The sequence below is a fragment of the Oryzias melastigma genome, linkage group LG9, assembly GCF_002922805.2.
Source record: "Oryzias melastigma strain HK-1 linkage group LG9, ASM292280v2, whole genome shotgun sequence".
In the NCBI taxonomy this organism is placed as follows: domain Eukaryota; kingdom Metazoa; phylum Chordata; class Actinopteri; order Beloniformes; family Adrianichthyidae; genus Oryzias; species Oryzias melastigma.
The window spans coordinates 11,878,966-11,899,953 of record NC_050520.1 but is presented as its reverse complement, the minus strand read 5'-3'; the positions used below and the strand labels follow the sequence as shown (position 1 = coordinate 11,899,953).

Here is a 20,988-nt window from a genome sequence, read left to right as displayed (position 1 = left end):
CAACAATCGGTATTACCCACTTGTCTCGATCGTAAGGAAATTTCGATCTGAACGAGTCTGATCGGGTCAGAGTTTACATGACACATTTTTATGCTGATCAGGCGTTTATTCTGATGACTTGTGTGCATGTAAACGCAGCTAATGCCATGCATTCACATCTGGAAGCTGCACAACATAATTACAGATTCACCAGTTAAAGGAAAAGCATAAACTGTAGAGATCAGTGCAATAGAACCTTGAGTTTAGGAAGACGCTTGATTGTCTTGAGGGGCCTGAGAACTCGGAGGACCCTCAGTGACTTGATCGTGCTGATGTCTTTGCCTTTATTCCCCCTGCGCAGAGCATAACATGTGTTTACAAGCTTCACAACAAAACTTTATTCACACACAACTAACTTAGATCCTGTAAAGATGACAGCTTAACTTACAGTTGATCTTTTGTAGCATAACAGTGAAATGCACAGAACTGAAATGAAGCAAGTCAGACATGTGAGATGTGTTCAGATCAGCAATGATGGAGGCAAAGGGGCAGGATGCTTTCCATTACATAATGACAAAACGAGACAAACGGTGACCAAACGTCTATCTCGGGGTTAGTAAACCATGGCATGTGTGCAGGGGTGTGAAAAAGTTCAAACAACAAAGTTCAGACCTCCAAGCAACTGTGGCCACACCTTCAGAGAGCTGTGCATTCATGAACGTCAGAGAGAGCTAAAGAGGAGGGGGATTTTATACGCAAAGCAAAACTTTGGTAAAACGTTTGATCTTTCATGAGTTAAAAGCACATATTATCTTATGCTGAACAACATTGGTTAGTAGCTGTCCAGAGCTGCTCTGAGATGATCCTGTTTGACACACAACATCTTTTATTTGAAAAGAAGCTAAAAAAAATAACATTTTAAGAGATTCTAGGTTCTTTTTATATTTTTGCTTTTGTTTGTGCCAAAAAAATAGACAATTCATATTTATTATTAAAAAAAGAAGGTCATGAACGCAAATACAAATTCCTTAAAGGCTAAAGTAAAACTATACGGCTCATTCTGGGTTTTGATCAGTAGAAAACAAGAAAAAAATGGCTCTTTCACTGTTAAAGGTTGCCGACCCCCAAACTAGAACAACCAAGAAAACCAAACCGTTGTGTGGATCTCTCTGGTCTGTGAACAAAATACGAGGAATTTGTGGACATATACAAGGGGTACTAAATGATAAAATACTACAGTTTTTAAAAAACATTCATTACCTAAAGGACAGAATGTAAACAAAAATCTGTAAAGGTGATAAAAGACTGTCAGCCACCAAGGAGAAGGAGAGGGTTGTGATGGGAACAATTATTAGAACATTCTGTACAGACTGAATGAAGGCCCCAAGACTTTATTCACCAGAGAGCTGAACCTGAAAACAAAATCCCTCTTTCCAGCCGCCTCAGTGCTGATCTATTTTTAACTCCATTACACTCCAGATCCCTCTTCTTGTCTGTTCTGGATGGAACTTTTATTATAACTCAGCAAGGCAGCCGCTAACTAAATAATTGAATGGGTGAGTTCAGATTTTCTTTCCATTTGTATCCTAACATGACATGCCATGCTGAATTCTACGTGGACACTGGAAAAGAAATGCATTTCTATCTTGGTCATCCTTAGAAACATCTTTAAGAACCAATTATGCTGAAAAGGAAAGGAGCTGTCACATTTTCAGAGTAGGTTTTGCTTCTTATTTCAATAACAGATCTAAAGATAAGATTTAAAAGACTGTTACTGAAGTTGTGACCAAGAAAATAAATGCAAAGTAGCAGAGGCAGGAAAGCCTCCAGGCGATGGATTCACTCAAGCAAGATGAGTTTCTTTTTCTTCAATGGGGCTGAGCTGATCTGAACTTGGAAGATGGCGGTTAGCGAGGAGATGTTCAGGGAGGGGGACAGCATGGTGCGGTTGGGGAGGGGGTAAAGATATCATAGGTGAGTGCCCCACCTGGTCACACCTTGTTGCAATCTACTTGGGGGAAAACAGTGGTAAAACAAGGTACAGCATATTTACGGACGCTTCAAACACACACACACAAAATAAAGCATATACGATTGCATTACATGACAAGACTCGGGTTTCTAGCAAAGCAAGACGTGTTCTTCGGTTGGTAGCAGAGAGCTCAGAGAAGAGGTTTGAAGGCAAAGACTCGAGAGTGGATTCAGTTATGTTACATCGAGTCGTGTGAGGATAAAAGTCATTGGATGTTGTTTGTTTACATGAGCTTCAGTTATCTGGATTCTGAGGGGAAACCTGGCCACCTGCTCACAGGTTTAGACACCCGCTTCAATTAAAATGGTGTTTTTAACATGTTCTTGTAGCATGGAGAACATTTATAAAAGAATTTAGGATTGAAATTTAAGATTAAAACTGTGTTTCTGAGTATTTCTGACTCAGATTGTTGAGAATCAGCAGCAGATGAAATTATGGAGTTAGAAACAGTCTGTTGCAGTGACGTAGGTGCTAAAGCCACAATCCATGTACGTCTTTGTTTGGAATCTGGATCAGAACAGGATAGCTCTAAAATTGCTCATCATTTTTGCTGCACTGCTAATGTTGCTAAGGTTGGGGTTGTGAGGGACTGTAAGCTAGTGGGAGAGTGTATCAGCAAAAGATGATGGGAAATGGGGGCGGGCCTACAGTTACAAACAGCCCTGCCCACAACTTAGAGGTGAATTTCTGAGGAACTCCTGCCTTTCTGCAGAAACTATGTCCTAGAAAATAACACTTTTTTTGGGGGGGGGCTAAAAACAGCAGAATCATAATTAGAGAAAGCTTTTACAATAGATCAAATGATGACTGAAGTAAGACTTTTACAAGTGCAGCGGTAAGCTAGTTTCACATATTTCATGCAGTAGTTTCAGCCATAGACCGTTTATATGATATACACTCATTGGTTTCAGCACAACATTTGAGAGCAGGTTGGTAACTCAAGCACATGTAAACATGTTACTGAGATGACAATAGTGAAGACTAAATCTAATATACTGGCATTTTTTCAACCCTTTTTCTATAAACTCAATAATTATCAATTATCAACCAAACTCTAATTGTAAAAAATAATTTCAGGAACACAGTTTAAAAATAAACACATACAAACTCACAGAACATTCTGTTTTGCACGTAAATGTAATGATGCAGTTTTCTGCTCCTTATGAGTCTTAAGAGTGAAGATCTGTTTCCTACTGCCAGTATGAAGTGGACTGGAGCCAAACGGCCTTTGGAAATGCGTTCCTGTTTAAACCTGAAGAAGAATCGTGTGTTTGCATCCAAATGGTTTTGAATTGAACAGTGATAATTTTAAGGTGACATTTCTTGATTCCAATAAACACAGCCCTGAAACAGAAAACATTCATGCTAAAATTCCATGTTTTCATAACTTTATTATTTTTTATTATTGTTTTAATTTGTGAAAGCAGGAGTTTACTGGAGCAAACCAAAGAGGACTGAGAGTCACAGAAAGTCCATCTTCTTCTTCTCACAAACCATGTGTTTTTTTGCTCCAGTTCAAACACTGAAGGGAAGTCATCAAACAGAGGAATGCTTTTCTTCAAGACACATTACAATTCTTTATTTTTACACCAAACAGTTATTTCATGTGAAACTGAGAAAACAACTTTAATCAGATTCCCTGTCGTGTTTCATATATCTGAAACTATTAGAACTTTGAGAAGGGTCAGTTGAGTCCATGCTGATGGATTTACTTTCATGCTAGCTTGTTCAGGTGTGTCTGAAGTGTAAACTAAAAACCTGGTCCTTAGGTGGAAACTGTCACAGGTGAATGTCCTGAGGGGGGCTGTGATGCAAATGATATGAGGTTAGTTTGCCTTGTTTAACTTTTACATTTACAGTGTCCTTGCTTTTCTTTCTTACAGAAGAATGTTTATCTAACTGAGCAGTTTAATCCTTTGACACCTGAGGCATCGTCAGTGAAGCTTAAGCACAAAATCTTTAATATACTTTAACTGATTGTGTTCACAGTTGAAAAGTTCCTCCAAGAAGATAAACACTGGAGCTCTGGTGTTAAAGGGTTAAAACACATCTTTACCAAGCTTTCACGTGTATCTATCAAAACTTTTTTGGAGGTCAGTCAGTGACATAATATTAAAGGTTTCATAGAATAACTGGCAAATTATTAGGACTGAAGACCCATATTGTATACTCTACTAAACAATGAACTAATGGTGCAGTCAGTGACTCTGCCCCTCCCACAGCCAGCTAAACCAGGTTCATCTGCAGATCATAGTCACACCTGCTGCATGCAGAGAGGGGAGAAGTCCCACTGCTGGACAAGTTAGCGAACAAAAGAGATGAGAGAAGTGTAATCAGCTAAAGTGTTTATTTGTCCTGAATTTTCACTAGAAAAGCATCAAATATTGCTGCATAAATCTGACTTATGAGGGTCCTGAGTGGACTGAAACCAACCCTGACTTTTTACAAGACATAACTGTTTGCGTTGACAGTAAAATAAGCACTTTTTTATTTTTATTGAATTGATTTAAATTATATTTAGACAGTTTTACATATTTAATGGTAACGATAAGTTGTTTTATCATTGATAACCTCATTTTAACACTAACATTATTGGTTTCGTTGCATTTTTAGTTTTCTGTTTCAGTCTGTAAAATGTACTCACAGATGAATAATATTTTATTTTAGACAAAAACCATTGGTGAAAGTGATTGAAGCTGTAGTTAGAAGTCATCATTCACTAAATGAATGATTTCTTCCGTGTACTGTACTCCCAAAGACCTGAGCTATTGACGTACGCCTTCCTTCAGATGAGTGAAACTCACAGGTTTGTTAAACGAGCATGCTCAGACCACATACATGCTTAGGCAGCACCTTTGGGTTAGTGAGGTGAGTTAATACTACAGAGCAGGAAGGTAACGGAGTGGTTTTGGTTCATGCACTCCTGCTTTAGGCAGCTCTCTTCACAGGTTTCTGAGCATAACATATGATAAACACACAAGCTCAAGAAAACACGAAGAGATGTCTTTTCTTTGAGCACGATGAGGGTTCATTAATCAACGTTTGAGATGGACAGTGAGATGAAAGGTCACTTCCAGCACTGGACACTGCAAAAACACAAGCTCTCACAAGTGGTTGCACATCATTTACTGCAAGCCTTAAAGTCTAGACCCAGAAACCCTGATCCAAATGTTTTCTATGTTTGTCATAAGACTGCAAGGAAAGTCAGCACTCATACCAGCTGACCAGATCAAATCTACAGTCAGCCCAGCATGTTTTTTAATTGCAGACGTGTTTTACACTTCCACTGACAGAACATCATGTCCTCTCAGAAAAACAGGAGTTTGACTGCAGACAGTAAGAACGTGATACGCTGAAAACAAATACAGTCCACTCCCTAAAAGAGTGCTGGGTGAATATATGAATGTGGCTCCTGGTGTAAAGAAGCTTGGAGCAATAACATAACTGAAACACTCTATGGAAAGAGCTTTCATTCCATTTCTTCAACCTTAACCTAAATCAGTGCTGTTTGAGTTTTTTAATCAAATCTCCTTCACAGTGAAGTACGGCTGTAAACTAGTTTGTGTTCAGGCTACACAGTGAAAAAGATCTATGAAGGACATACTGAGAAAGACTTCAATGAGCAACTAATACCCTCATGACCAGCAGCGTTGGGCTCCAATGTTTTGAGGGTATCATGCTCTCATTATTATCATCATCAAAGCTCTTTTGGTTTAAAGCAAGCAGCACTGTGGCCGTGAGTGTTGTGTTATTAAACTTTCATTTTTAGAAAGGACTCAAATAGATCTAAAGTTGCTTAAAATCATTTGACAATAGGACCTCAAAGAAAACTTTAGAACGGTCATCTTCAAACCAGTCTTCAATATCTACCGTCCCGCTTCATTTCATAGAATCCATGTCCTAACTGCTGCTAATGGCCAAGATCAAGTCAAACAGCGAAGTTATCTCTATGAAAACCAAGAGGCTTTAACTAAAACGCCTCTTTAAGAACACTGATCAAACCAGGTGACCCCCAAGGCTCTGTCCGTGTCCCTCTGATTTTGTTATTATATTTCTGAGAAACACCTTCATTTTCTTGCAAATCCACTTCTTTTCTTTCAGTAGCTCCCATCTCTAAGTGTTTGTGTGAAATACTATCTCTGTTCATGCAATTTCTATAAACTCTGGAGTAAAAACCTGAACTACAATTAGATATCCACTGAATCCAACATGAAAACATTCTTTATCTGCAGTTACTCTACCTGCACTCTTCCCTTGTCCCCAAGACAGGGCAAGGTCCAATTGCCATTTCACAGTCAGGCCACCCAGCATCAATCATCTCCAACACTTTCTTCCATTGCACTCCACCTCTGTTATTGTTCACAGCCTTGTTATTCCCCTCACTGATTATTTGACTCTCTCTGTTTCAGGCTTCCACATAAGTTTCCATATAAACTCCAACTGGTCCAGAACTCTGCTGCCTGTGCTATTATGAATCCTCCTGTCACACCTTCCATCAGTCCTGCCCTAAAGGAGCTCCAGCTCACTTTCAGATTTCTGTTTAAAGTCTTCTGTTTGTGTCTAACCTCATTCATATCCCTCAGTCTACTCTCCTCCCACCTCCTCTTGCTCCCTCAGATCCTCCTTTGACCTCCTCCTCACTGTTTTCTTTATTAATATCTCCTCAATGGGGAACAGAGACTTTAGCTATCCACCTTAAACTCTGGAACTCGCTCCCTCCAACATCAATAATAAAGAATCATGTCCTTTCTTATGTCTAAATGTAAAACTCATCTATTTCAAAACTGCCTCTTCACCTTTCTAATCTTTTGACTGATTTTTTTTCTTATCTTTGAGATGCATCTCATCTCATACAAATTCCTTGGATGTCTTGAAATCACCTGATCCAGTCAATCTGCTGCAAGTGGAACACAGACTGCTGGAACAAAGAAGGACGGTAGATTTGGGGGACTGGGATTGAAGACCACTGTATAAGGAGATGTCAAACCAACACATTAACTATTTATAAAGAGCAGATGGCGAAATACAGAGACCCGACTGTCCAGCTGGTCAACAAACTGAGCTGGAAAACTAATACTGAGGTTTCCAGCTGAAGATAATCAAAGATTCTACCTCTGAGAAGCTCTGGAGACTTTCAGCCACCGTACAGAAGACGGATGCAGTGCAGGGGACAGCATACAGCACTGAACCCCCTGGGTCCATGCTGTGTCACAGAAAGTCATATCTACACACAGCATATGACACAGAGACGGCAGCTTTCCTGCTCCTTTATTGTGATTCAATTCAATCTTATTATATAACAAAATATCACAAAACAACTGCCTCATTGGGCTTCATGCCGGTATTGATCCAATAGCTCAACCAACAAACTTCAAACAACTTTTGGATTCTGTTTAGTTTTTGTTATAAATAAAAAACACTATTTGTTCAAAGTTTTTTTTTTATTATTTCCTTCAGAAAAAGTTGAAACTAGAAGTCTAAAGGAGAGCTTTCTTTGTGTTGAAAACTTTTTTTTATCTGGGGTGTAGTTACTTCTTTTTGACCAAATGTCAGCAGATTTAACGGCTCCTGTTAAGCATACGGATGATCCCATCCGGTTTCCTGGGATTTAGACGGAGTATGTGAGGAAATTACTTGTTTTTGCAGTGTAAGCCATGTTTGTCTTTAATATCACACACATACAGGTAATGACAGGCAGATGAGAGAGGGAGAGGAGACATTACCCCATGAAGCTCCTGCACAGACATCCCAGGACAGAAACAGGGAAAAGTTCAGGTCAATAATCACAGCAAATCTGGAGCGTTTTCTAACACACGCAGTTACACGCAGACGCACACACCCCCACACCCCCACACACAGCAGACAAAAAAATGCTTTAGCACATCAGTGCAGGCAAAGAGTAAATCAGTGTTGGTGCTCGACAGCAGACATTCTTGTGTGGACAGATTTGTACAACTTTGACTCTCGCAGCATTAAAAATATGTATTATCAACAATAAGTCCGATTCCTTTTTGTTATAACTAATTTCCAATTGCTAATATTTAGGAAAAGCAAGACATTTCGCAAAAAATACAGACATATTGTAAGTAAGGTAAAAAAAACTTAAGAAGATAAAAATGACGACAAAAAACACTTTAATTTGGCAGACAGTTTTATGCCGGACGCCCTTCCTGACACAACCCTGTCTTTAATCAGGGCTGGGGACTGACACATGTGACATGAAACCCTGGTTACCCTCCTCTGTAACATGATTCTGGTTACCCCCCTCTGTAACATGACTCTGGTTACCCCCCTCTGTAACATGACTCTGGTTACCCCCTCTGTAACATGACTCTGGTTACCCTCCTCTGTAACATGACTCTGGTTACCCTCCTCTGTAACATGACTCTGGTTACCCTCCTCTGTAACATGAATCTGGTTACCCCCCTCTGTAACATGACACATGTTACCCTCCTATGTAGAATGACTCTGGTTACCACCCTCTGTAACATGACTCTGGTTACCCCCCTCTGTATTATGACTCATGTTGCCCTCCTCTGTAACATGACTCTGGTTACCCCTCCTATGTAACATGACTCTGGTTACCCCTCCTATGTAACATGACTCTGGTTACCCCTCCTCTGTAACATGACTCTGGTTACCCCTCCTATGTAACATGACTCATGTTGCCCTCCTATGTAACATGACTCTGGTTACCCCTCCTCTGTAACATGACTCTGGTTACCCCCCTCTGTATTATGACTCATGTTGCCCTCCTCTGTAACATGACTCTGGTTACCCTTCCTATGTAACAATACTCTGGTTACCCCCCTCTGTAACATGACCCTGGTTACCCATCCTCTGAAACGTGACTCTGGTTACCCCTCCTATGTAGCATGACTCTGGTTACCCCCCTCTGTAACATGACTCTGGTTACAAGGAGAAAAAACAAACATGTTGAACTTACGAAAATGCAAAAGCCACCAGCGCCCCACTGACCACTATGAAGTCCAGTATGTTCCACAGGTCCCTGAAGTAGGATCCAGGGTGGAGCAGCAGACCCAAGTCCACCATCTAAAACAAACACACGTTTGTTTCTGTGTTAGGCGTGGTTTCCTCTTTTTACACTGTTCGTGTCACGTGAAACTATTCCAGTGTTGTACCAAACAAGACAATCACTGCTAAACATCAACACCATGCGAGGCTCTTATGAAACTACACAGTTAAAAAAACAAAGACGTCAAGAAATAATTGAAAAAGATTAGGCACCACCTCGATCATGGATGAAGTTCATAGAAAGACATTCAGCTCTGTTGAAATTATAGAGGTTTATAGAGAGTAGGAAGTTCCAAAGCTTTTTTAGGAGCTACATTAGAAGTTTGACTGATCAGTGCCATTTCCTTTATCCACATCAGCAGATACTAAGAAAATATAGATTGACCTCCAGTGCTCCACTATTTTTAACAAAATGATCACTATCCAGATTTAGCTCTAAGTATTTATCATCAGAGTTTTCAGAAAATCCCAGAGAAACAGCAGTTGGGTGAGGGCAGAGTGTTGTTAAGACTTACTTTGATCACCATTTCAAAGGTGAAAACACCTGTGAAGGCGTAGTCCAGATATTTAAGCACCTGAAAACAAGAAACCATTTTACAACATCTGCAACAAGCATTTACCCCAACAGTTCACGCTCAGCCGGTGTTATAATGAAGGACAATTAAGAGCAGATACATACAAAGGATGCTTAACATACAATTTAGACACACCTTCTCATTCAATGGGTTTCTTAATTCCTTTGACTATTCACATTGTAGATTCTCACTGTAGCCTGTTTAAGGGCTCTTTGACCAAGAGAGAGATGGAGTGCTGCAGCAGATGACCTGGACATAATCATTTGTACTTAACTCCATTTGTTCATTCATAGTTTTGGTGCTTTAGTGAGAATCTACAGTATGAATATAAAAAAACATTGAATGAGTGTCCAAACTTTTCACCTTCACAGTAAATTAGTCATCAAATAGATATCTACAATTGATGTATATTACGTAATTCATATGCATCTACAGTAGATGTTTATTAGTTATCCTATATATGTGTATTGGTTATCTAATTAACATGCACAATAGATGTCTGTTAGATAACTATTAGTCATTGATTTCTTATATCTATTAGATACAGTGGGGTGCCTCAGTGAGAAGGAGGCTCTACAATGCTTATAGTCATGAATATAAAAACATTGAATGAGAAGGTGTTTCCAAACTTTTGGCCTGCACTGTATGAGTCTCATTCCAGGTAAATGTTGGATTTCATTCAGTTTCATCTTGATGTTTATGCTGTTCTTATATTGCTCTTTGAATTATTTTCTTTCTTTTTGATTTTCTCCATTTTCTACATCCTCCCTAATAAGAAAAACATGATCATATGTCTGAAATTAAGTTATCTTACTCTTCATCTAGTGATGTTGGAAGACTTTAGATCACTCGTGTCAAAGTCAAGGCCCGGGGGCCCGATCCGGCCCTCCGGGTAATTCTATCCGGCCTTCCAGATCTTTTTATTTTAATTGTTATTAATGACCCGATGTTATCTTGTGCTTATTTCTGACTTGAATAATTTTGACTAAATATATTTTAATGAAGAGTAAAATATTAAAGTTATTTAAGTTGCTTTATTCTGGAATAATATTCCCGCCTTTTTATTATTCATAATTATGTTAAAAAGTTACGGTTTTAAAATGTAAAAACTTGACATTCTGATAGCTTTATGGACTATTTCAGCATTTACTAATATTTCTTAGGCTGTTTTAGAGTTTAGCTAATATTTCAGCTACATGGTAGCCGTTTTGGCTAACCTACAATTTTTTTTTTTGTTCGTTTGTTTTTTTAGGCTAATTTGGCATTTAGCTAATATTTGAGCTGGCTATCAGCTTCAGTGTTTTCAGCTATCAATTTCAGTGTTTTCAGCTATCAGCTTCAGTGTTTTCAGCTATCAATTTCAGTGTTTTCAGCTATCAGCTTCAGTGTTTTCAGCTATTAATTTCAGCATCTTCAACTATCAGCACTAACATCTTCAGCAGTCAGATTCAGCTTCATTCACACTAGTTTTATTGCAGGTAATTCTATATCTATCTAGTTCATAATTATGTTAAAAAGTTACGGTTTTAAAGTTTTAAAATGTAGCTTTAGAGTGTTCAATAAATGTTGACCCTGTTCGGCCCGTGACCTAAGGTGTGTTTTGGATTTTGGCCTCTTGTGTGATTGAGTTTGACACCTTTTCTTTAGACCTGGTATTTTTCAGTACGAAATGGTTTAAAATTTGATCATTTTTCACAATGAATGTTTTCAACATAAAAAATGCTTCTCAGAAGTATTTCTCTTGCTGTTATGTTTTTGTGTTTTGGAGGCTCACATTGTTGCGTGGTGCATTGGCCCAGACGGGGTCCTCAGCTGCCAGAGCGATGCTGCTCATTGCTATGACGACCAGGATGGACATCTCAAAATACCTCAGAGTCACGATGTAGTGGCACAGGCGTCTAACTCTGACAAAAGACAGAGACAAACAAGCGCTAGTGTCTACTCTATGCTCACTACACAGAATTTAAGTATTCATGTTTACAAATGTTTATAATATGACTTAGCCCTGGTACATGCTGCTGCCAGAAACTGGGGCTGGAAAATGTTCATCATTCTTTAAGAACCATTTTTGGTCCACCTTTAGCCAGTGTTAGTCTTCTTTTGTTAGTTAACAACTTAAGAGAAAGCAATTGCCTAATTATTGACAATTTATTTAACACTGACTGTATTGTAAAATCATAAAAGAGAGATTTGAAGATCTGTAGATAAGAGAATTCAAATAACGTTGTGGTGATTGAAGTCATCTCACTATGATGGACTTCAGCTTCTGTGCCTGTGTAGAAGACCGTAGAGCAGGGCATTAGACAGAAAAGAATGCCTCTACTAGTTTATCTTGGAAAGAAAGAAATGAACAGACTGATGAAGGTTTTTGTGCACTAGAATGATAAAATCATGTCTTATATTCTTCACATATTGAATAAAATTCAACCCAAAGTAAAAAAGATCACCCAAGTTTCTCACACACAATAAGAGGATTTTAAAGTAAACATAAGATTAATCTTGTCTACAGAACCAGATAAAACTGTCACTTTGTTCTGTTGAATGTGAGGAACTCTCTGTTCTGACTATGCCATCAGAAGAAGTGGTGATGTCGTCAACGTAGCTGTGAAAACTAATGACATCCCAAAGTAACAAAATGTATAAATTAAAAAGTGTTGGTCCTAAAAAGGATCCCTGAGGAACCCCACACTTCACTTCATAGACTTTCATGGACTTCATGGAGACAAACACAATTTCTAAAAATGTTGGATCTTCGAGACGGGAACAGAATCAACTGAGAACCGGACCAGAGAGCTCCAAACTTCTTCTCTTGTGCAATAACAGGTGATGATCCATTCTACCAAAGGCAGCAAACAGAGTTTGTACGAGTTTTATCTACGTAATATCACTGACAATCAATATGAGCGCAGTACCGTGGGGTCGTCCCTAAATCAGGATGATATTGTTTGAAGATAGTGCTTTTATTTTTACACTCATTGATAAAAACAGATTTCTGGATGAACGTGGGCGAGGACACTTACGGATTGGTCTGTCCAAAAATGAACATGGAACTGTAGGGCAGGATTGGTTTGGGCCCGGTCGGACATGAATCCTCCAGGGTCTTCTCAGTCATGGGCATCGTTTCACAGTCAATGCTGTTCACTGGGAAATGACAACAAATCTTAACAAACCTAAAAACAGGATCTGAAGATCTTCACAGGATTTAGAAAAGAATGAATGAAAGAACAATAAAGCTTTCTGGAACAGAAAGATCCTTGGTCATCTGCAGACGTGTGTCTGCTGCTCATGAACACCACTACAAAGCTGTTGGCTTAAAGAAGCAGATGCAGATTTTATTGATTTACTTTTGTTGATCTGCTATTAATAAGATGCTGCTCCCTTTTATCAGTCATGCGTAAAAGTGGCAGCAGGTTGAATTCATTTTCTTTGAAGAAATTGAAGCGTAGTTCAAAATCTGTTGCAGCAAAACCTTTGAGGATTATTTCGTATCTTTCCATTTCTTCTAAAATAACATTTGTAACCTGAATGAGACCCTAAAATAATTCAATAAAAGCAGTGCTTTTGTTTCACATTAAATATGACATTAACTCCAAGTTAATTTTGTGATGTTGCTTAAACACTCCTAACAAAATACTAATAGCCTTGAAATTGTGCAGGTGAAATCTCTTGAGTGCACGCTGCCTCAGAGCACAAGCATGAGCAGAACAGAGATGGAGGTGCTTGTCTTGTGTGATGTAATCCACTGATCCTCCGATGGCTAAATAATTGTGCTGTGTACCCTGGCCTGAACAGACAGTTACATTTGAGGAGGAACTTTGAGTCAGAATTGATGATAAGTTAACGAAAGTTCAGCTTAAACATGTGACAAGATTATTGTTGCTGTTTTTCTTTTTTGAGCGGGACCCGGTTGGTCGGAGTGGGAACATGTGGGTTCAATGAAGAAATGGTCAACAGGGCGTGGACTTTCATAGAATCCATCCCCAAAATGGTCAGATTCATGACACAGATGAGAGTAAGACTGTAAAGCACCCAGAATTTGATATTTAGGCAGGCTGAACCAGGGTCAATAGTGTATGAGGGTATAAGAATTTGATATGAAAATAGATGGGAAAGAACATAAACATGCAGGAGACTGTAACTGTACTGTGAGAGGAAGTGGTACCTCATCGTTTTAGTTCATTTGTCCTTTTTTTCCTATTTGAAGACACTTTAAACAGGAGACAATAATTTCATCTTTTTTTCAGACCTCATTTAGACAGTGTTTGTGCATTTTAAGGAGCCTTTTTGAGGTCTTTAAGAAAACTCAACTATGATAGACAAAATGAGAAAAAGAATCCAGAAAAATCACTTTGTCTGGTTTTTAAAGAATTTATTTGGAAATGATGGTTGAAAACAGTATTAAGTCAATGACAAAAATTCAACTTAGTACTTTGTTCTATTTGCTCTTTTGGCAATGACAGCAGTTTGATGTTAGTCTTCACAAACTGTAACTGGTATTTTGGTCCATTCCTCCATGCAGATCTCCTCTACAGCAATGATGTTTTGGGGCTGTCACTGGGCAACACGGACTTTCAACTCCCTCCAAAGATTTTCTATGAGATCAGGAGGCTGGCTTGGACACTCAAGGATCTTGAAAATCTTCTTAGAAAGCCACTCCTTGGTTGCCTGGCAGTGTATTTGGTATGGTTGTCATGGTGACAGACCCAGCCACATTTCATCTTCTATGCTGATGGAAGGAGGTTTTCACTCTAAATCTGACCATGCATGGCCTCATTCATTCTTTCCTTTACACGGATCAGTCGTCCTGGTCCCTTTGCTGAAAAACAACCCCAAACCATGATGTTTCCACCCCCATGCTTTACAGTAGGAATGGTGTTCTTTGGATACAGCTCAGCGATCCTTCACCTCCAAACAATAGAGTTCTAATCAAAAAGTTCTATTCTGGTTTCCTCTGACCATAAGACATTCTCCCAGACCACGTCTGGATCATCCAGATGCTCTCTAGCAAACTTTAGACGGCCTGCACATGTTCTGGCTTTAGCAGGGGACATGTCTGCCACTGCAGGGAGTGTAGAGTGTTACTGATGGTAGTCTTTGGTACTTTGGTCCAGCTCTCTGCAGGTCATTTACTACCCCCCTCCAGGCCTCTCTCATCTTTTTAAGTGGGAGAACTTGCATAATTAGAGGCTGACTAAATACTTTCCCCAGTGCAATTGATGTCCTAGTTCATGGATTTCATAGAGATTTAAGTTTAAACTTGGATTTTGTTACACATTAAAGACACTTTCTGACTTGTGTGACGTCGGCCTCATCTTTGATTCTTAGTTTTTGTGTGTGCGTGCATGTTACAGTACACTCATATTTAATGCATTCTAAGCTGGTAAACTGTTAGAGAAAATGACCTTTCATGCCCTCACATCTAATGCCAGTCATCTCCATCCTTGAGGGTGGGGATGGGGGGGCTTCAGGACAGAGTACTTACTCTGAATAAGGGTGGTGTCTCCAGGTGGGGAGGTGACAGTCACAGGAGGAACATGGATGGAGGTTTGGCCTGTTTGTCGGACATTTCTCTGGTTGTCAGAGTCCTCTGGGCGGTCAGGCAGACATTTTGTCCCCTCAGAGTCCTGTTGTGGGGAGACAGCCAGGGACTCCCCCCCAGAGTCTCCAAGCCTTTTCCAAGAGCAAACATAGATAGCAACTCACATGTTGGCATTCATTACATTATCAAAGTGATAAGAAAAAGCGTCTGACAAAGATCTCTCTTTTGTTTTTAGAAGAAGAAATCCTTTCTCAAAAACACACGTGGAACAGCAGATCTATCCCATGAGCTAATGTTTAACAGCTTCCATCCTTGACCATGGACTCTTACTGTCTCATTTTTAACCTTCTCTGTTGTTTGAATAAAGATATTGAATCGATTCTGCAAACAGAGACGAGGACTTGAACCTCAAACATTGCTGCACACCCTTAAGATGTTTTAGAATCTTTTGGGTAGCTTTTCCAGGTGGATTCACTCTGAGAATCAAGACTTGATTTACTGAACTTGACCTGTAATGAAGGGACTCGTCTATAAGTGATGCCTTGTGAATACCGGTGGCTCCATGTTCTTCCTCCTGTGCTGTATTGCACAGCCATAGCAGCTCAGAGGACAGATTTTCAGCCACTGTGACTCTATTCCACACTTGAATGTGGCTTCACCACAACTATGAAGAGTTGGTCTATGACGATGGTATAAGTGGTGTTCACTCTTGCAGTATTGCAGGTGATGCTATATATTTGTTATTATTATTTTTAATCTAAAAAAAATTGTTGTGAGGATGTCTAGCCATTTCTTCTAGATCTAAAGTTCTACATTTTAAAATACTACAGCTTAGGTTGAAATAAAGCTGACAGTTTATAAACCAGGGCACAACATTTTCAGGACTTGGCCTTAAGGAATGTTTTTCCAAATCAAAACAGAGAATCAGATTAGTATACCTGTGGTTGTGGTTCTTCCTCTCGTTGGCCTCCTCCGTCGTGCACCTGCTCCTTGACCTATGAGCATGATGTCTGCTCTTGCCTCCATGCTCTCCGTTATCTCCTCTGGAGCTCCTGTCTCCAGTCTTATGTGACGGACGTCCGTCTTTGTGGCGGGACCTTCGCTCGCCCTTCCCTTCGCTGTTCACTGTCCCGTTGCCCCCTCGGGACTGGCGATGTGAATGATGATGGCGGTGTGCTCTTTCACTCTTGACTCCACCACCTCCATCTTCAACCGAACTTTGATGGTGGTTCATCCTGCCCCCCTCTTTACTGCGGCTGCAGTCATGCTCTTTGGAGCGGCTGTGATGGACATGGCGCCTCCCTTCCCTGCCAGCTTCTCCGTTGTCGTTGATGTCCTCTTTTATCCGGGCTCTGTGCCGGTGATGATGGCGAGGATGGTGAGGAGCAGGAGGAAGGTCAGCAGCTGTCTCGGCCTCTTCTGCAGTGCATGTCTTGTGGTGGTGGTGGTGCTGGCTGCCCAGCAGAGCTCCATCACAGGTTTCAACGACCAGCGGTCGGTCGAGATGAGTCTTCATGTCAGGTCGGATGTTGAGGGCTGATGTCAGACGGATGCGCTCCTCAGGCTGAAGCTCGTTGTAAAGAGCCTCACAGCTAGCACGATTCTGCCTCCGCAGCTGATTGGCCCTCTGCTCCCACACCGACATCGTCTTCACCGACCTTTGCTGCTCGTTACTGCAGGAGGAAAAATGAAATGGAAAACCACAATCAAAGGGACATTTTAAAGAAATGTAATATTGCTTCCTTCACCAGTGAGAGTTTTTGCGGATTCTTTTCTTTTTGCACAGAATTTTGAAGCAAGTCCTGAACCAGCTAGAGGACAGGCAGTGTCCCTGTCACCTCCAGTGAAGGACAGAAGCAGCACTTTGTTGTTATAATCTCATGATGGTACACACAGTTTGGACATGCTGGATGTCAAGTATGGCCAACGTGTAATGAAGCGTTTGAACACAGAAAATCTGATCTAATTCATCTCATGCCTGAACAAAGTCAAAGCATGTCTGCATTACCATGCTTTGACATCCAGGCCTTTCTAAAGGGGAATAGAGAACAGTAGAAAAAATCAGGTCCTTTTTAATCTTTCCTTAAAATCCGGCCTTTCTTCTAATGTAAGACAATACCAAAATGAAAAATTGGTTTGTTAACAAAATACTGTTGAAAGAAAGAATATACAGTAATTCTTGTGCTGTCGTTCTGCTGGTGCATATTTTAAACTCCTCTAAGCTGTACAAGCACATCGAGAGAGAAATCATGGGACAAACAGACCACCTGTCACATGGTACGCATGACAACAAACAGCTCTGCTGGAATTCTATGGTCTCTGTTGAGAATGTATGTAATGGATTTGTGAATATGTGAGATTTAGGGCATGTCATCAACATTACGGGCCCCTCTGCTCCCAGACGGTTGGGTTTTTACCTCAGGTAGTGATGGACTGGGGTGCAGACATAACTCCTACAGTGCAAACACATAAAGGGAGCGACATTGAAACAAACACAAGAACCAAAGACACTCTAGAGAGCAAACAAAGGTTACTCACAAAAGCAAAAAACATCAAAGGAATTTGAAGTAAACAAAAAGTACTGCATGAATATACACACCAGAGGCAAAGAACTGTTCAGCATCTTAACATGTGGGGTTTTCAACAAGAATGACAAGAAATAAGTGTGACGAGAACAGAGGGTCAACAAGCCCGTTCCTCTACATCTCAGCAAGCTGTTTTCATCCACTGCTTCGGTTTGTTTGAGAACACACTGAACCAGAGCAAAAGGGTTTTACTGTTTCTAAAACCAACTACAATCTTTGCATTTTGACCTTTTCTGTTTTGCTTTCTCAGACCGAGGTGTGTGCACACGGCGTTGGGCTTGTTGTGGTGTGTGTTTGTGCAGGAGCTGGGGAGAGAGTTGCCACACCTCCTACACCTGCACCTGCTGCCACTTCTTCCATCGGTATAAAATGCTTGTTCATTCTATTGCTAAACGCTGGGCTGTTGGTTTTCTGCTGAACTTCCTTACGGATTCATCCAGAAACCTGCAGACTTGTCTTGCCCTCGTCCAGGACTTTGGACTGAATTTATGAGATCGTGGAAACGTGTGTCATTACTACATGTGTACTGCATTTTCTCTTCCAGTTCTGGAGATAGAGCAGAGTGTACTCTGATTACTTCTGCTCATTCACATACTTTATACTTTTTGATCTCCCTAATCTCCTTTTATCTGATGCTGCTATGTTTACAGATGCTACACCACCTTCTCTTGAGGTTGTTGCACATCAACAGCAGCTTCATTCCCAGAGGTGTTTCCTATTTGGATTTTTTGCACAGCGCAGACGCTCCAGAACACAGTTGCAAACCGTTGGTCGTGGTGTCTTATTCATGTCTTTCATGCATAGATCTTAATGTTGAGTGTCTTTTCATCTTCTGATGTGGTGAGGTAAACCCTAGCCTTTGTTACCCCTTAGTTACCCTGATCAGTTCCTCCACTATTATTCAGGCCCTTGCAGCCAAAGCCACAACTTCTTTAAACCAGAAGCTTGATCGATCTGCCAGTACCACATCACATTAAAGCAGTGGTCCCCAAACTACGGCCCGCCTCCACCTTTGGCCCGGCCCCCCACACACTTTCAGAAACGCCGATCAAGAATCACATAGAATATGACTTTTTATTCCACCCTTCTGCAGTCTGAACTATTTTTTTGGACGTCTATAGCTCTTGAGCTCATCCAGCTATTAAAATATTCAGCTCTTTTTATGCTAGTTTTTTCAACTGTTTTGGCATTTACTAAGGATTTCTAGCTATTTTGGAGTTTAGCTGATATTTTAGCCGCGGGCTAGCTGTTTTGGTTCATTTAGGATACTTTCAGTTTGTTAGGGTAATTTGGAGTTCAGTTAATATTTTAGTTTTTAGCTAGCTGTTTTGGCTAAATTAGATATTTTACCATTTTTTGTGTGACTAATTTAGCATTTAGCTAATATTTCAGCTACATGCTAGGTGTTTTGGCTAATTTAGGCTTTTTTCAGTTTTTTCAGCTAATTTGGCATTTCACTAATATTTTAGCTAGCTATCAGCTTCAGCATTTTCAGCTATTAGCTATACCCATTTCAGCTATCAATTCCAGCATCTTCAGCAATCAGCACTAGCATCTTCAGCGGCCAAATTCAGCTTCCAGCATTCACACTAGCATTATCACAGGTAATGCTATTTATAGTTTTCTTTAATGCTTTAGTATTATTTTTTATATGAAGATTACATAAATGAATTATTTAAGATTTGGTTATGTGTGGCTTTCTAGAAAACCGTAAATGTTTACGTTTAGGTTGCGATTGTTCCACTTTTTCTGTTAGCTTACAAACCGACCCCACATCAGAGAAGAAAACAGTCATGTGGCCCTCACCAGAACAAGTTTGGGGACCCCTGCATTAAAGGACCCGTTTCCGTCCTTCTCCTCCTTGTTTCCTCTATGGTTACCTCAACCCTTGGGCGTCCGAACTGTCAGCTTCCTCACAGTGTACAGAAGGCTGAAGTTGTGTGAGATATCTCTCGTATTCTGAGTTTTCTTGTGACGTTCATTCTTGTGGCGTTCAAGAGGACAATGTTTGAATAGTCCTCTTGACAAATGTCACTGAAATCAGAACTGATGACCTCCAACGAGCAGCAGATTCCGGTTTACTCTCCATGCTCAGGCCATTGATGTGAGTGTGACTCTTGATTCTAGATACCTCTTTACCTGCCCTGATATCACCTGTATCACACTGGATGATTCCTCTCAGGCTGCTCTCAATTCATCCAGCTCAAAACCTTCAGATCTCAACCCCCTTCAGTCTATTTGGGTGTACCCCAAGCCTCTATCCTAGGGCCCCAAGCTCATTTCACTTGGTAACATCTTCCACAAAAATAACAGTCATATTTCCAGTTTTGCAGATTAAACTGAGCTCTACCTTTCCAGGAGACCCAGCTCCTCTCTCAGAACCCAATCTACTGTTTACTTCAGTTGAAATCCTGATTTCCCTTCAATTTCTGGATGAAAGTATCCAAACATCCCTATGACAACGAATGACTGAAATATAGATGCTGACATAATAAGTCATTATAAGTCATAATAAGACATAGCAAGAGGATCGTTCCTCATAATTAATAACTTCCGATGCAAAAACTGAAAAAAAAACAGTCTCCAGAAGAATGATGATTTCAAACAGTCACAAAAGCAAAAGAACTGATAGAAATTATTGAACGTGAGCTTACATAAAGACTAAATTCATGGACACCAGCGCACACACACACACAGAATTGTACAGCAACATTTGAGCGCAGAGCAGCAGCCATTAGCATCAGAGTGTCAATGGGAACATAGAGATAACTCACAGTGAGTTAACGCTGCAGATGGATGAGCTGCTAGACTGCACGTTACCTCGACTGTGTGTTAGAAAACTGCACATGTACAGAACAAAAATGGGGAGGGAAAATATCATACAATATGAACTTAGAGAACAAAACAGACACCATATCCATCCTCTCTGTCATCCGAACCATTCAGTCTCTCGTTCCAGATCAATGCCGGAACATTCATTCACATCACAACTGTACGTTTGGACAGGAAATGCCGACTTCTGCTTCAGAACTTTTTCCAAAGGTCCCTGAGAAAATAAAGCGTGTTGCCATGTTTTTTGGTGAACAGAGAATTCCTCTCATCTAAAGAAGCTTCACACATGTGGCTCCTGCCATTTCTCTGACCTTCTGTGAGTTTGCTGGAACTCAAAAGGTCTAAATAGTCTATGTATGTTCATATAAATTTGTAAAGACTTTTTTTAAAAACAGATTCCTCATTGTGTTT

At 40.2% G+C, this 20,988-nt stretch overlaps 1 protein-coding gene across 20 annotated transcripts in view; it reads right to left on the bottom strand.

Moving 5' to 3' along the window:
* The window catches only part of cacna1ba (calcium channel, voltage-dependent, N type, alpha 1B subunit, a), a 124,850-nt gene that overhangs the window by 34,744 nt on the left and 69,118 nt on the right, over positions 1 to 20,988 (bottom strand). For 9 of the 20 annotated variants that reach the window (XR_002917588.2, XR_004948425.1, XM_036213494.1 and 6 more), the window contains exons 19-29: positions 20,520 to 20,585; positions 17,578 to 17,613; positions 16,099 to 16,833; positions 15,104 to 15,291; positions 12,642 to 12,762; positions 11,396 to 11,525; positions 9,562 to 9,621; positions 8,958 to 9,064; positions 7,735 to 7,746; positions 1,967 to 1,987; positions 236 to 332 (exon numbers count right to left, since the gene is read on the bottom strand). Coding sequence is in view for 18 of the 20 variants with exons in the window: in XM_036213494.1 (XP_036069387.1) it covers positions 236 to 332; positions 1,967 to 1,987; positions 7,735 to 7,746; positions 8,958 to 9,064; positions 9,562 to 9,621; positions 11,396 to 11,525; positions 12,642 to 12,762; positions 15,104 to 15,291; positions 16,099 to 16,833; positions 17,578 to 17,613; positions 20,520 to 20,585 (1,573 nt within the window). In the remaining 2 variants the exon portion in view is untranslated. The remainder of the gene's footprint in view (positions 1 to 235; positions 333 to 1,966; positions 1,988 to 7,734; positions 7,747 to 8,957; positions 9,065 to 9,561; positions 9,622 to 11,395; positions 11,526 to 12,641; positions 12,763 to 15,103; positions 15,292 to 16,098; positions 16,834 to 17,577; positions 17,614 to 20,519; positions 20,586 to 20,988) is intronic. The other 11 variants (XM_036213487.1, XM_024260132.2, XM_036213496.1 and 8 more) reach the window with 7 other exon arrangements.